Source organism: Larus michahellis, chromosome 10 (genome assembly GCF_964199755.1).
Source record: "Larus michahellis chromosome 10, bLarMic1.1, whole genome shotgun sequence".
Lineage (NCBI taxonomy): Eukaryota > Metazoa > Chordata > Aves > Charadriiformes > Laridae > Larus > Larus michahellis.
In genome coordinates this window covers 23,177,528-23,194,387 of record NC_133905.1, presented here as the reverse complement: position 1 = coordinate 23,194,387, position 16,860 = coordinate 23,177,528, and the positions used below count along the sequence as shown (strand labels likewise).

Here is a 16,860-nt window from a genome sequence, read left to right as displayed (position 1 = left end):
CACTCATGCAGCAACGCGTCCAGAGACATCATCTAGACACAAACACCAAAACATCAACACTGACCCCAAAAGTATGCTCCTGGGTAGGGCAAGGCTGGATACACAAAACCCAGCTGCTGCCTGCATGCCCGGGCCGGCAGGTTAGATGAGCCCTCCTGAGCCGTGCTCACATTCCTGGAGGGGGACTATTCAAAGCACTTCATACGGGCCTAATGTTGCATCCACTGGAAGAATGGGCTTTGGAAACAGAAAGCCAGGCCGCATCTGGCAGTCCAGTGCCGGGAGATTTGAGACCTTTGGCTACTGTTTATTTCAGAGTCTGCAAACAATTAGTCTGAATGTACTCCTCCGTGTTCTTGAGGCAGGCTTTGGTTTCCCTTGCACCCTTTGCTCACAAATTCATGCCACAAGCAGTGTTCAGCGCACGCACACTCAAAATTCCTGGTCTTGTTAAAATAGAAAGTGCCAAGAGGGCCCATGCCAGCACAAGTGGTTCCCTTCACCTTGCTGTCCCACCTCAGCCCTTACTTGTCCTTTTAGACATTGGAAGGAAGACAAAAGGACAGGGACACACAACTGCGGTGACTACTGCACCTTGGGCAGGTTTCCTTCCCAATCTTGCGTGCAGGGGACAGACCCAACCGTGCTTCATCCTGCAATGCTCCGCTCAAGCACAAACTCGAAATGACAGGTCCACTGTCAGCAGGGCCGGCTGGCGGTGGCCCAGCAGCCCAAACGAGAGGTCCCTGCACAAGCTGCGCCCAGCTTCACCACCAGCTGGGCCAGCAGAGCTGGGCACCGGGGTCACAGCGCTGAGCTGAGCAAGGGATGGGGTCTAGGAAGAGCCTGTGCATCGGATCCGGCCCTCACGTACCGTACAAAAAAAGGGTATTTTTTAATTAGGAAAGAAACTTGCATTTTTTCTTTTTCCTCCTGAACTGCATCCAGCGACATAGTGAAGTACGAATGCCATTTTTGGCAAAACAGCTACATCTATTCTGTGTTTCCCCCTTAAAATTCTTCTTCGGTTTTTAGTATTTTAGTCCTCCTCTTTCTTCAAGTATCCCATTCATGCTACCTTCCTCTGTAATCTTACTCCGAACTATAACTACCAAACAACTGAACGCTGTTACCTGGGGCTGGAATTCATGCTGATTCACACTTACTGGCCCAGAGGCTTTTTCTCCGCACACTTCACTCTCCTGACGTTTATTTTTATTCCCGAGTTATCCTAGTTTGAGGGCTCAAAGCGGATTTCTTCCTCTTGCAGAGAGAACAGGCACGAAGTAGACAGCACAGGATTAAGCCTGAGGTAATTCAAGTAAATGTGAAAGAACACTTCACCTGATACCAAAAACGACAAAAACTGCAAATAGAGTTTGTGTTTCTGAAGCACGGTCCGCAGAATTCTCTCACCTCCAGTGCATTTTAGGGTGGCAGGAGGAGGGATGAAGGGTCAGCGTGCACAGGGAAAGCCTTGGAAACCCTCAGTGCAGCTCTGCTTTATGGATCTCTTGTTTCCTGTTTGTTCTCAGTTAGGAAATTCAAGGCTGTCTTTCTTCATGAGCCTCAATATCAGCAAACATGCGGTAGATGGGATGTCTGAGATCTTAACTACATCCTTAGAAGTTACACGAGAGCCTCCCGGTCCCTTCTGACTATCAGGATTCATATGCAATAAATGCCATTCTCACATCCACTGATCTTGGCTGGCAAATATTTACTTCAGCTGGAGAGCAATTATCCTTATCTCTAAAAATGACTGTGATAAACTCATCCACAACTGGGGAAAAATACCTCTATTCTGAAACACAATGGTTCCAGTTAGACATAAATTGCTATTCAGCCTGCCAAAACCAGAACGCAAACCATAAACCATTCACAACGAAGCTGTTTGCTACCTGAGTTACATTTATCCAAGAAGCAGAACTCTACTGCCAGAGCACAGGGAAAAGGAAAAAAGTGGGAAAATCATCACAAAACTTGACAGGAAGATCTTTAAAGATGTTTTTATTCAACCCTCCCCTGTTCAGGATGTTTTTAGGTTGAGGAAATAGCAAATAAAGAAATTAAAACTCTCTCTGTTTGTTGCTCTTGCAGTAAGTGACAGGATAAGATCAATGTTTGGAAAGAGACTGTATAAAGAGAATAGTCTCCATCAATCTCATCCCTTCCCTTGGTGAATGTACTTAATTTACACTTTTGCAGCGGAGTAATTACCTCTACTATACACTTACAGTTCCTTTAGGAATGCAGTAATTAGCATTTGCCACAGAAACTTCAATAGGTCTGTATTTTGCTGAAGAAAGTTGCTCTTTAGTCCATATTCAGGACCTATGAAAAGTGCACTCGTACACACGGAGCAGAAGACAAACGTTTCCACAGCAGGGATGGCCAGGGCTGGCCCAGAGCAGAGCGGGCCAGAGACCCCTGAGCGGCAGCAGCCGCCCCCATCGGAGACAGAAGAGCATTCCCTGGGCTCACGCAGCCCTGCCGAGCTGGGGCCGCGCTTCCCACCTTGCAAACGGAGAAACCAGCTCCCCACAGTCACCATCTTACCAGTGGGTTTGCACCAGGGCCCATGTCTGTGACTGCAGCAGCACCCATGTCCTCCCTGGGGGCCATGCTGCCCCGGAGAGCCACCAGCGTGGGCCTGGCCTCACACGGCACCCGGATAATCAGCAAAATGGCTGCTTCAGAAAAGCTCAGAGCAGCCAGAAAAGGAGAGGGGGGAAAAAATTGCCAAAACAAATGGCAATTCACTGGAGGCCACAAGCAAAGATGCTAAACAGATCATCTTAGGGGGCTGCTGCGAAATACAGTACAGTATTACATCTCGTTGTATGTGCTTGTGTCTAACAGCAGCTTTTTAGGTGCTGAGTTCTTTCCGTCCCCGGGCCGGGCACAGCTCAGCACATACCCCAGGGCAGCCTCCTCTCCCGAGGCTCAGCCCACGCCACGGTGAGAAGGGAAGCAGCATGTCCCAGCCTCACAGGGTCGTCCTGAGACACAGATGAAAAACAAAGCGCAACAGGAGAAAGAGAACTGAAACACAAAACTAACCTTTTCTGAGCGCCAAAGTACTCCACGTTGTTCCCACCATTAGATTACATATGAGGCATAAGAGATTTGGGAGATGAAAACTCAGCTACATATAAAACCAAAGTGAGATACATAAAATATAAGTAATGAAGCCAAGTTTTTAACCAAAGGCATCAGGGATCCAACCACAGCTGAGTCCTGGTGCCAGGATGTAGCTAATAGGAAGAACAAATGCAATAGCCATCTAACTTGGGCTGAATTTTTAGTGGCAGCAAATGTTTCTGTGAAGCCTCCTATACTTTTCTAAACTCTGGCGAAAGACTAAAAAAAAAAAAATAAATATCTAGAATGTCCCTACAGTCACAAAAACGTATCTCTCAGTGACTCAGGAACCTAGATAATTTTCTATTTCCAGAAAAAAAAAGCAATTAAATGAAATGTAAATAACCGCATTGATGATTTCAAGGAAGGAAAAACCCAAAATAAAGAAAATCCATCCACATACACAGACTGATGAGAAAAGCAGGAAAATTCAATTAAGTACAAAACCCCCAAACAATCCCCTAACCCAGCCCCCCTCTCCAAGACAGCCACTGCCGGAAAGGCACAGCCACTTCCAGCCCCCCGGGCTGCATCTGCCTTCTCCGCGCACTGTGACCCTCTGCAATCACACAGCGTGCCCAGCGGCCAAGACACCCTCCCCAAGCTGTAAGCAACCACCTCAGCACCCCACAGCACCCTGCTGAGAGCCGGGCGGACAAAACCTGTGCTTCTAGGAGCCCACGGGCAGGGCAGGGTGCAGGCAGTGCTGTGGGAGCACCTACTTGTTTTGGGACAGGAGCGACTTGGTGCCTGCTCGAGGGCTGGCTCACATGGCACCCCAAAGAGCTGGACGGGACCTGAACGCTGTTTCGGGGCTGCCCATGTACAGCCTCAGGCTCAGAAAAGCCCGACTGCATCCAGAAGTGCGGCGTCACCCTGCTGCGAGAGTGGCAGCCTCATCAGGCAACAACGAAATGGCCTCGCAGGTTTCAAAAATTAAGGGATTGATGCAGTTTATATCATGCTGCTGATTCTTGAGGCGAGAAAAGAAGTTATATGGCAATTCTGGTAGATTTTGCCATTTTGTTAGAAATACACGTACAAAATTTATGTTTTCATTCTATAGCTGAAGGCAAAATTAATTTTTCTTTCAAGTCTGACTAATACCTTCGCTCACCCTCTATCACTGCCTCAGGAGTCACCAAAGAGACAGAAGATGTATGTGTTTTATTACTTGAGACATATGGATCTACTCACATGAGTCACAACCACATCGATTAAAACAACAACAACACAACACAAGTGAAAACCCAGCAGTCCCTAGGCATGAGTGCTGGTGCTAGCCATGTCAAGGGAGATGTCTCATTTTTGGATAAGGTTCTGTAATTCCTTTACGGCCTGTACAGATCTGCTTCCACCAACTATCCCTAATGGGAATGATGGAGTGGACTGGGGCTGCCTGGCCAGGCCACGCTTGCCGGCGGCTGCAGGGTGATTCACATTCACGTGGTACAATGACACTGGCACTCGCTCACAGGACGTGCAGCAACTCCATGGGCCAGAGAACCTCAGAGCTGCATTGTCTACAGCCAGAGAGTCCCGTGCTCCCCAGAGCTACTTACTTCCATTTCTACTTCTATACTATTTAAAGGAAATTATTTATATGTATACAATTCAGCTAAGGCAAAAATGGCACCCAGTGATTTCCAAGCCTGCTTCTGTAGGCTAGACAATTCATGCCTGACGTGACATCCATCCATGACATTTTCCTCCTATCCAACAGGCATCCTGACCTAATCCAGACCCCAACCAGACCTGTCTCAGCCACGCAGCTCCCAGGAATCACAGACTGGAAATCACCCAAGGAGACTCTAAAACATAGTAGTTACCTCTGCTGCTAAACACTTTCACACCAATGGGCTTTCTTAAAACTTCTCATTGAAAATTTCAGGATGGTTCAGACATCTTTCCTTTTTGAGAAAAAAAAAATATATATAAAAAGGCAATTTAATTTTAAACAGATTGTTTTTAAGTTCCATCAGAAAACAGGTTATTGCATATTAGTCCTAACTCAGACCCATGTATTGCACAGCCTCAGTGCACGGCTCAGGTCAGATTTTGTGGCAGGCTGCCAACAAATATAAGGGAAGAGCTTTGTGCTTAAGCTGCACAGCAACACTAAGCAGCGTAAAATCAGACTACAGATGAACACAGTGCACTATGTAGGCAGATGCTTTTTGCCACTTGCATTTGCACAGAGCAGATGAAGATATTATGGACAGATCCTCTTATTCAGGTTACACAAACTGGAAGGCTGGAATCAGTTCATTGCTTCCCTAGGATAATCAGCCAGCCACCCCTGTTTGATTCATCTTTCAGGTAAGGAAAGGAGCTGGAAGTAAAATACAACAAGCATCTGTGAAGAGAAGGTGGCACAGAGGTAAGGCTTGGAGCACGTTAACCATCTGCATTGCTTTTGAAAGCCTGCACTTCCTAATGGCATGGCCCTGGATGGTATGTGTGCTCAGCTGACATCTTCTCATTTCAAAGCATTGTGTTCAAACACTGCTACCTGGCTTACTCCTACAATGCAGTGAGATTCTTCAGGTAACACTGGTTGCTAGAGCATTGTTTTGGTGAAATCGAGAAGTCTGACTCAGATTGTAGCTCCTATCGCTAATTGTGAGGTCAACATTCACAATAAAAACGTAAGTGGAAGACAAAGGCTACCATCTCCATTCACGCATCTCCTACATCTTTTGGTTGGTAAACAGTCATGAGGTGCTGTTTGTGTTGGGACTAGAGTATCAGCTCCAAACCTGCTCTCCTCCTCTCTCCCTTGAACTTCTTGAGTTGATAGCCTAGGCAGCTCAAGATGTTTAAGGGTTACCCAGATAACCCAGGAAGAAATATCACCGTCTAGGGAGTAATCAGTATTTCTCTACTCAGGCTGCAAGTATTATACATCTGACTCTCACGAGAACATTTTGTGCCACATCTTGAAAAAGGAGATATTACTCTTGATTTGATGAAAAATGAATTGGAAATATGAGCTGTGCGTGTGCTAATTTATAGCGATGAAGTTTGCATTCATTACAGTAATGAGCATTGCATAAAGCGTATAATCAACATTCATTGCAGATGTCAAGAGGAATCCAGAGGCAGAGAGGAATTACGTACACTTGCCACAGTTGATCATAAACATCATAAACTTCCAGCCCCCAAAAAACACAAAGCAAGAGGCAGTCCTTTTTCTCCCGACTAGTCCTCAGGGCTATTTCAGTGTATCTATCACATTCTTGTACTAACGAGCTTAGACAGCCTTTCAGCCATAGGATAAATATTACAACAAGTGCTGTAAATATTTTTGTAGTAGAAGCACAACTGTTTCACTTCCTCCCCAGCAAAAGACAAAAGCTACAAATGTGATTACATTCAGTTGGTAACTGGAGGATCCGAGCAGATAACTAATTAAATCCTTTTGTGTAGAGCAAGATGTTTCTCTAACATCACATTAGAAATTAGAAGCAAGTAATGGAAGGAAAAGGTCGGAGTTTAAAAAACCCTCATCTGAAAGAAAGTTAAAAAAACAGAAAACACCATCCACAGTTTGCAAAATCAAAGCAAGGCAGGCAATAGTGAAATGGTATCTATTATGTCAAAGGAAACACAAACCACCTCATGAAAGAGATGAAAGAAGGTAAGTGGAGGTTTGCTTGACTTCATGCCCATGTGGAGCAGTAAGAAGGAAAGAAGAGTGGATACGCACCAACGTTACTATGAGGAAATGTTCTCCAGACATCTACACTGGAAGTAGTCCTTACCTTCTGGTAACCTGGGGTTAGCGTGAATAGAGTTGGGGTCCCCATCTTCTTCGGGATGGTAACGATAAAGCGTCTGTGACTGCTTTTGGGATGACTGACTACGGTCTTCCTTTAGAGCAACAGGAGGAGAGGTAGTTGCGCTGAACTTTACCTTGGGGAAAGCATTTCCCTCCTGCGTTTCATGGGAAGATTTTGACCAACTCGGCTCCGTTAAATTCACCTCTTTAAAGCCTACATACATGCTGTTCCCTGGGTCTTCTTTTCTGGCATGCTTTTTTATTTTAGAGTGGGGGACTCTTTCTTGCTCATGCCTCTCTTTGTCCCCTTGCATCCCCTTTGGTCTTCTCTCCAATTCCTCCAGATGCTTGGGTGTCTCAGTGGTGGCCGTTGTGTGCTCCGGAGGAGCACTTGTGGTTACCGGTGCTTCCTTATGCATCACTTGCTGGAGGGACGCTGCAGTGGTGCGAGGCACCCTCTTTCGCTCACTTCTTTCTGTGGCACTGCGCATTTCAGAGGGGACCATAGCCACTGGTGTGGTGAGTGGCGCAGCCGTTTCCTCGGTGTATGGATCGGCTGGAGCCAAAGCTGAAGGAGCAATGCTGGCTGGTAGGTAGTCATAATCCTCGCTCTGCTCTTGGCTGATGCTCTCTTGCTCTAGGTGGGATGAATAACTCCTGTATTTTTTTGGAGACTCCACCTGGGTGTTGTCTCCTTCTGGTGCCTCCTGGTCGTAGCTGTACGGATCATCGTAGTGCCTCTCTGGTTCGCTGTCTTCAGCATCTATTGGACTTGCAGTGTTTAAGGCGAAAGCATTACAGTCTGGAAGCTGGTAGCACATCAGCTCACCGCCAGCGTTTGGGCAATGGCAAACCTTGCAGGGGGGCATGTGGAAAGTGTGCCCCGCCACGTACTTCTGGCCCTCGTGGAGGCAACCTATTCTCCCACACTGAGGACAGCCATCAGCTGGCACCACCGCATCAATGCAGTTTGGGGGCAGCTCCGGGCACAGCATGAACTGGCAGCTGATCTTGCCTCCTCCCTTAGGGCACGAGCACTCAGTGCTTCCAAAGTCCACAAAGTAAGACTGCCCTTCGGGTACTTTGCCATTGATAAAGCCCACGTTGACGCAGTCATAGTACTGGTAGCCTTCGCACGTGCAGCCGTGCTGCAGACATGTGGCACAGCACTCGCCAGGCTCCAGCACGTCCTCGATGCAGTTGTCCAGGGGCTGGCACTCCGCACCCGTGCAGTCCCTCTGCGCACACGAAATGCCGGTCCACAGCAGCACAAGGAGGATGGCATTCAAACAGCTCAGCTGCCAGCTCCAGTATCTATCCATAGTCTTCCCAAACAAATATAGCTTCACTCCAAACTTGCACATTTAATGTTGGGGTTTTTTTTTCCTAGAAGGCTGTAGATTCAGCTCTGAATCTTCAGTGTTTTCCCGAGTTACCTTTTCTCATAGATCCTAGAGTTATGAAAGAAAACTCTGTTAAAGACTATACTCGGCACATATCCTGTTAAACATTAGAGGTCTTTAAAAGTTGGGACAAAATCCAACATCTGGAAACCTAAGTATGAAATGAATCATAATGTCTTCCAAGCATTGTAGGCACTAAGTTTGGAGCTGCATGCTTCCCCCCCACCCCATCCCCCATTCTGAAAAAGAAAGACAGACAGAAAGAAAAAGAAAAAAAGGTTGTGACTGCTCTCTCTTCAATCTGTGCACAAAATGTACACATATTTAAATTTAAAAAAGGCCTTTATACTTCAATGGCTTTTTGTTAATCTTTCTAGCTAAAAAGAGAGAGATTTTTTGGCAGATAAGAAGTAAATACACCGTTCTTCCTCTGCAGATGTAAGTTTAAGATAATTATTCTTTATGTTTTAATTACAAAGACCCAAACCTTAAAGATCTTTCTTAGACAAAACTTAGCCTTGAGACGTGAGAATTTGCCTGTACACATGTTAACTCAAAGTAAGAGGAGTTTTTTTCTGCCTCCTTCCCTCACGTAGCAATCTTTTGCACTTCGGTCTTCGGCATTAACAGCTCTTTTTTTGCCCCAGCAGTGCTAAAATAGAACTTCTTTGTATACTGCGGTTACTGTGTGGTTAAACATCATATTAGCTATCCTGTAATACATATTAGAGGCCGGATCCTCAGCTCACAGAAGTTGGCACAGCTCCACAGCAGGCCTGTAGCGCACAGAGGGATCCACTCTGACTTCACTGGAGTTACAGCTGTATATCCAGAGGAGGTTTACACCAACTGAAGACACACCACTTAGAGTTTATAGTGAATTACTACGCTATGAGCAGAATATATAGGTATATATACAAGAGAATTCGCATAATAACACTTTGTTAAAATGCACTGAGGAAAATAAAAGTTGCTTGCTTTTTAATTACGAAACCCCTTGACCACAGAACAGTTTAAAAGTAAATCAGCTGTTGTCCTTTAGATCAAAAGCATGCTCAAAGAGCTACACGATCAACATAGAAAAGTAGTTAAAACAGAAGAATGTTTGCCTATAGAATTTTATAGAATTAGCGATGTGATGATTTTTCCAGAACCCCTCCCATCATCAAAAAAATAAAGACCCTAACACATTTATCTAGGGGGTAAAATGTAGTCACATCACCAAGAACAATAAACCACACACGCAACAGGAATCCTGCCAGAGAATTCATTCAGAAAGATTACTTCTCCCATTCAAACTGGGCTTCCAACGAGTCTGCTTCGGCACTGCTGGCAAGCGGCCAGGCCGTGGGAAAAGCGTGCCTGTTCTGATAAGATACGGACAAACTGTGCTAAGAATTTCCATAGTTCTGCCCTGGAATTTGAATTACTTCAGTACGTTGTACAGAGATATAATTCTTACAAACGTAGGTTTTCTACTACTAATTTGAGTACATCAGTTGAGTGTGCTAAAGGATACCGACTGAAGGAAAAATAAAATTGTCAGAGAGTATAATAATGGCTTGGAAGAATCTCGCTTTTTCAGAACTGCTCTCAAAACTAGGATATTTTGTATGAAGGAGAATTTTCAAGATGTGATGCTGAAATTAATTCTTCAGACTCCAGCCTGGGAATTAATAATTTATCCTACTTTCAGCAGCTTTTCCAGGTAATCCAAATTCGTAATTATTACACAGCATTAGCTGGGAAATAATGAAAGGAAGGACAATTAAAAATAAGCTGCTTCTGTAAGGGTCCCACAGCAGGATTTTGTCACCGTCCCCTCCCAGTGGTACCTCCTGGCTTTAATGCTTCAGCGCATGTAAGTCCCTTGGTCAAACTCTGCGCTTGCCAGAGCACTGCTGGTGGCCGCTGAGCGCTGCCCTTGCCTGCGCCTCCCTCTTCCACTTCCGTGCCTCCCAGGCTCAGAAAGCCCCGGGACACCGATACAGGCTGTTTGGGCGTCACAGCCCCAGGTCTGGCCAGCCTCTGTGTGCCCAGCATTGCCTTGGTAATCAGCACCTGTGGGCCATGTAAAGGGGACCCACTTCATATCCAAACAGCAGCTGCCCACAGTCAAGTCCTGCTGCCCTGGTGCAGCACAACCCATCGGGTAAACGTGACAATGGGAGGAGGACACCCCGTGAACAGTGTTTGCCTGCCCTGCTTGTGCATTCAGGTTTCCCAAAACAAGAACTCGCTTCTCGGGCATAAACTTGAACTCCCAGCAAGAAACCCCCAAATTACCTCGTATCGCGAAGCAAGAAGCAGAAAGGCAGTCACACTTTATAACTAGCACGTCTAGAAGTTCATGCACAGCTGAGAGTTTATCGTGGGACAGCCCTGTTGTCGTGAAAGGAGCTGCTCGACTGCCTTGCCCTGTACGGTTACCTCCTCCCCTCCTCGTCTGCACCCCCTTTCTGTCCAAGGGTTTGTTTGCTCATCCAGGTCACCTCCAGTTTTTCCTCTGTTCCTCTCCTTGCTCCTTTGCCTCTCGCCCACGGAGAGCTCGTGGCCCCTGTCCCACGAGCCCTGTCCCTGCCCCCCGCCTCTCACACTTTCTGCTCAATGCCTTACTCAGTCCCTCTGTAGCCTTTCTCTTTTGATCATTTCCACATCCCGCAACATTTGGCTTCTCAAGCTAGCAACCTCAAACTGATAAGGCTGAAATGCTTATAAACCCTTTTTCTGTCAGCGACACCGCAATCTTCCCTATCCTCAGGCTCACTTTCCTTCATCAGAGGCACCTTGTTTCTGGTGTAATGATTCCAACAAAAGTATCTCTTTTTATTCCTTTAAACCACTGCATTTTCCCCGTGCTTTTCTCCATCTGTTCCCCACACCCAGCGCTCCCCCCGCCCCCCCCACCAACCCATAAACTTGCATATCAAAGAAACAGTCTCTACTTCAGGCACACAGAAAAAACAGCTTTGAGTGAAGCGCACAGACATGACTATTGAGCCCCACTGAGAAAACGCATCCCTCCAAACAGAGTGTGTGTGCTCTTGCCAGCCCACGCAGCTGATGTGCAACTGCCTCTGGATCTATGCCCTTCCCCAGGGCTGAAACAATGCTCTGGAGACAGCTGCTAATTACTTGGTAATGGCATCAAAAGCGGGAGCTGTGAAATAAAGGTGTCTATACCAAGAGGGTAAAAAATGCACTCTCTCTGGAGGATAGGGGAATTTAATATCAGTAGATATTATTGCAATAATTTGTTTCCATTAACTATTTTAATGCTTTCTTTAATGTCCTTTTACACAACTGGGACAATACGCAACGGCTTCAGCTAAATAAGAATTGTGTCTTTTTACTCTCAACTCTGTCCTTTCCCCACTCTTACCAATGTCATTGACTTTTGCTGCTCAGTTGGGTGAGATGTCACAGCAAATTAAGCCCTTCGCACCTAAAATAAAGGTCTTTCAAAGTCGCTGTTGAAAGCTTTACAGAGCTCTACAGCACGGTAACCCCAGTGTCAGCCCAGTCCTCGTGCATTGCTTCATGACCCAGAAGGCTTCAATCTGTGTCCTTTGTGGAGTTTCCAAACCTGCTGCGCTGCATCTCCCGCTCTCCTCTGGTTCAGGTCCTGACCCTGTTGGCTTTAGTGGGTCGTACTGGGCCACTATTAAAGTAGCTGTTGCGAGTCATGTGCGCACAGTGCGTCCTGAGAAAGCACGAGCGCCCATGCAAGGGAGGGTCAATGCTCTGGATTAGGACTAAGTCCCTCAAAGTCAACAGAAGTAAACCTGAGAGGTAAATCAGCAGTAAATAGAGGATGGTCAGACTACAAAAGAGTTCATTATTCCTCAATTCCTTCTTTAAAAACAATTCCTAGGAAAGGCAAAGCAAAGACCCTTTGTGGAAAACCAGCTTAAAAAAAGTAAAAGTCCAAATGAACATGAACTACAGGCACACGTCTTCAAGGAAAAGGAAAGGAGAATGGTTCACATTGCAGATGAAACCAGTATCTGTGTGACAGGACATCCAAGGCTAACAGCAGCAACCATCAAAATTATAACTAGCGCTGGCTGAAAAACATCATATTCCTGTCTCCTGGCAGGGGAAGCGGGTAGAACAAAACAAGATTTCAAAATGCTTACTTCAATTCAGTTTGGGGCCAAAAAGTTATAAATTCTGACATTTTTGCAAAACAATATACTCTGAGTAATTTACTTCAATCAAAGCCATAACATAAAGTCGAAAGGAAGAATGTTGACTTGATTAAAACAGTTCAGCTGTATTACTTGAAAATGTTGATGAAACCAGTGTGTTCCCACAGAAGAGCTACACATTTAAAATGTGCAACTTCTTTAAATTAAGAGGCGTATTTTATTGGGAGATTCTTTTTCCAGATGTTTTCATTTCAGCGCTGAACCAGAAAGCTTATTCTAGGTAAGCAGAGGTGACAGGAGGCACTTTCCTTCAAAGACTTCACACAAACACCATCTTTCTGCGTGAAGGTTGCCCCAGAGACGGCAGAATAAGCGCAGAAGGTGTGCACGTGTGGAAGAGAGACTGCAGGATCAAGAGCATTCTTTCAAATGCTCACTGAATAAAAAGAGGCAGCCATTTATAAACAACAAGCAATAAATAGAATAAATTCAGCCCGCTGCAGAGGACACCACCTGCATGAGAACCCACTGCCTTCCAGCTTTGAAGACGTACCTGTGATTTAACCAGCTGCAGACCCCTGCAAACAGGTTTAGATAGAACAGTTCTTTTCCCGATCCTACCTCTCAGTTCCTCACTGAATTGCCTTTCGCAAGAATGGTAAAAATAGAAAAGCTGTTTTGATATACATCTTCTCCTTGAGAACAGCGTGCAGGGCCAGATGCAAGCCTGATCTGAAACTGGAAGGCGGCAGACAGCTGTGCGATCCCTCCTGGGCCAGGTACTGGGAGCACACTCCCTGCGGGGGTCGTCACTTAGTTTGTCCATCAACCTACACCGAGGTTTCATGCATACAAAGACCGAAGTCTGTCCATGCACTGGAAAGCAAATGCAGCAGTAGCGCCCACCACCTGCGCACAAAGCAAGTTCACCAACCCACAGAGCTGCTACGAGCGGTTCTCCTGGTCTCCCAGTGCCACCCAGTCCAACCTGGCTCTCTGGGCTCAGGCCGTGCATGACCAGGGACCAAACCCAGCCCTGGTCTGCGATGTTGAATCTCTACCACATTGGTGAAAGCATGGCAAAAAGCACAGTAGCAGGCTGAAGTGCATGTGCACAGCCACGCTGAGCAACAAGGCTAACAGATTTCACCAGTCTGCGTATTTTAGCACTTCTCCGCAGCCAGACCTCTCTGGTCCGCTACAGCTGCCAGCCGCTCTTACATGGCTGCGGTCATAGTTTAGACTAAGGGAGGAAGAAGGGAGGGGACGGAAGGAAATATCAATTTAAAAACAATCCCTTTTAAATGCGAGAGAAAATGGAAATCTGTGAGAGATCTTTTCTGTATGAAAAACACAAAACCCCCTAAGCCGGGTAACTCCTGACTCGGCTGTGCCAGCCAGTGGATTAGCTCTTCCTTTCACACCCTCTCAATCCGGAAACTTGTGATCTCACCAGCCGCTGGAAGGGATTGCAGCTGGCTGCTCCCAGCCCATCTCGCGAGCGGAGGTAACCAGACAGATGAATGAAAAGTGGAGAAGGGTTTCCTTTACTGCTCTTATGCAACATACAGTGCACAGAGCCAGTCATTGCTGCCTCCTAATTAATGACAGTGGAGGTGAGCTGAAGCCGGCCTTCTCGTTCGGGGCACCTGGGTTGGGGAGAAAGAGAAGAGGGGCAGGATAAACCCCAGCATAAATCCAAATTCAATGAGCTGCTTTTTCTTATCAAAAGTAAAGCACGAGATGCTTAGTCACTTCAGTGTTGTCAACACTCCAGTTCTTGGCAAAATCAGCCTGTTTTCAGAAGTCATAGCTTTTGCAGACGGTTTTCCTCAGCTTTATTTTCAATAAGAAATCAGTCACCGTTAACCCCCTTTTCAGGGAAAAGCTTAAAAAATGGACATTTGGGAGTCTGGAGGATCACTACTTAATTCAACAGAGACCTCAAGAGTGGGACAGACAAGGAGCAAGAAGCACGGGATCAAAACTCACGCGGTTTCCCAAGGGCGGCTCCAGTAAGACGTCCCTTCCCAGCAGAAGCGCCCCTGGGCAGAGATGCTCCCGACGCTCTCCAGGACATTCCCCACACTCAAATCCAAACAGGAACCTGACACGCTGCAGTAATGGAAAAGCATCACCCGAGGTATTTCAGCTGAAGTAGCCAAGCATTAGCAATAGTGACCAGGCAGCTCTGGGATGTATTCTTCCAGAATATGCAGCTTTTGAAGCCATTTTTGAAGTCCTGGAGAGTGAAGGCAGCCTTTTTCCAAGTGAATGACAGGGCAGTGCTGAGGAGGGGAGAATCATGTCTCGGATCTATTGTGTCAGTCCTCCCCCTCGCCCCAGACCAGCCCAAAACATCAGGGCAGGTACTTGGCTCACTGAAAACTGACATTCTGCGTCATTGGGAGTCACCACTGCAGCAGATACAAAGTGACTCAGTGGGAGGATGGCAGCTGCAGAGGAGTGAGAGAAACGACCCACATGGGGGAGAGGAGGTGAAGAGAAACGCCGTCCCGCCCAGCGCACGTGGCTGGTCCTCGTCCCAGCTCCGAGATGCTGGCGATGGCGAGCTCAGCAAAGGGGCTGTGCGTGGACAGGGGGACTAGAGCAGCTGAGACATGCCAAGTTCGCTGCCACAGAGACTGACAAACCGACTAAGATCCCGTTTCCCTCAGGGCAATGCAAGTACGGTGTCCACACACAGGAGGCTCAGCTTGTACTTGCAGTGGGGCCAACGTCATGCAGCTCGCCTGCAGAAGGAGCCTGACTCTTTCTTTTTAGTGAAAATAAACGTGTTTGTTATTGATACACTTTCCCTTTTTCTTTTTTTTTTTTACATCACCAAGTTTCAGGTGACTATATACACACCTCAAAAACACAATTAAATAATCCGGCTATTTCCACGACAGCCAAAAAAATCTGGGAAAAGATTAAAGCAAACTCAGCAACAGCCATTCAAAAACGTTTCCCAAAGGCACAGCCAACAAAAACTTGTCAAAGCTCATAAGTTATGAACTAATTTGCGCAGAGAGCTCTTTTGGCAGCAGGCAGGCAGACCGTGTCCCCCAGCCCCTCAAGCAGCCACGCACACGTGGAGACGGCCTCAGGAGATGTGGCAGCACAGCTCCAGGGACGGCCCTGCCCCAGGTGCCATCGCCAGCACCAGTTCAACGCTCTGGGCTCAGACGAACACTGTAAACACCAGAAGCTGCTCTGATGAGCGAAGGAAAGAATTTTTTTCTCATTTAATTGAAGAGCTGCACTCCTCCCTTCTCAGGAAGAAACAAATCCCAAGTTTCCACGATGCTCCTCATTATTTAGGTACTTTTTGTGGGAAACCGTAAGCAACTCAAACAGAACACACCCCTGTACAGTCTCAGAACCATGCTCCTCAAAAAGCATCCTTTCAAGGTCCTGGATTACATTTCTCTCTCTCCTCCTTTATTTCCCTAATCTTCCTCCAGGATACTCCAGGATACTCTGCCCTTTTCCCAGGGTTTCATCGAGCTCGCATATCTGCAGGGCTGCTGCTGACTCTCACCAAGGGAAAATCCAGCTGCCACCTCAAGGACAGCGGCATGCAAAATCTGAGCATCCCATTCCCACTCCCGCTGTGATCCCCTCTCCCCATTCCTTCTCTCCTCAATGAAATGACTAGAATACTACTTACAACTTTCTGTAAGCAGCAGATTCAAGCTTTGGGTCGGTTTGTTTTCTTAATCCAGTCTTCTATTATGCATGAGTCCTGCCAGCACTTTGAACCTCACTGCCCTAAGGAGATCTGCTCCTGTTGTTGGGAAACAAGTTGGTTGGAGCATCTGGGCATTAAATAGAAGCACATCTGGATACTATCTACCTATTGCAGGCAGCACTTATGGAACCGCTGGAAATGAAAATTTCCCCACCCCCACTCTAAAATACAAATTAGGCAAAATAAAGCCTACTATTAACAGACAGCTTAGCAAGTGGCCTTTCCTGCCCTGGGCACTGCCATGTGCCAATTTAGAAATAATTAACAACTGTTTTCATTGAGGGAAGACTGAAGGGAACAGCAACACATTTTTCCAGGGTCTACCTGTGAGGCAAGACGGCTCACCAGCCAGAGCAGCGGCGGTTCCGCCATCACCTGAACTTCAACCTCAGAACAGAAGAATCTGATTTGAGACTCTCCAGAGTGACTCAGAGGGGTCTGCTTCAGTCTGCCAATTAATTCCAAATGAGCCTCAAAACAAAATGTCACTACAGTAATTTTGTAGTAAATAAGTTTTCAGTAAATCTGTCCTGGCCTTGTCATTGTCATGATTAACAGTGAAATTCTATCTGCTGATGAGGTGAAAATAACACGTATTGTACAGTGAGCGTTTTATAGTCTCTTACT

At 46.5% G+C, this 16,860-nt stretch overlaps 1 protein-coding gene across 5 annotated transcripts in view; it reads right to left on the bottom strand.

The window, feature by feature from the left end:
• Window positions 1–16,860, bottom strand: part of FBLN2 (fibulin 2) — a 123,041-nt gene that overhangs the window by 78,062 nt on the left and 28,119 nt on the right. For 4 of the 5 annotated variants that reach the window (XM_074602740.1, XM_074602743.1, XM_074602739.1 and 1 more), the window contains exon 2: window positions 6,909–8,376. In XM_074602740.1, coding sequence (XP_074458841.1) covers window positions 6,909–8,289 — 1,381 coding nt within the window. In that variant the 5' untranslated portion in view covers window positions 8,290–8,376. Of the gene's footprint in view, window positions 1–6,908; window positions 8,377–14,471; window positions 14,608–16,860 lie in introns of those variants that run through there. The other variant, XM_074602741.1, reaches the window with a different exon arrangement.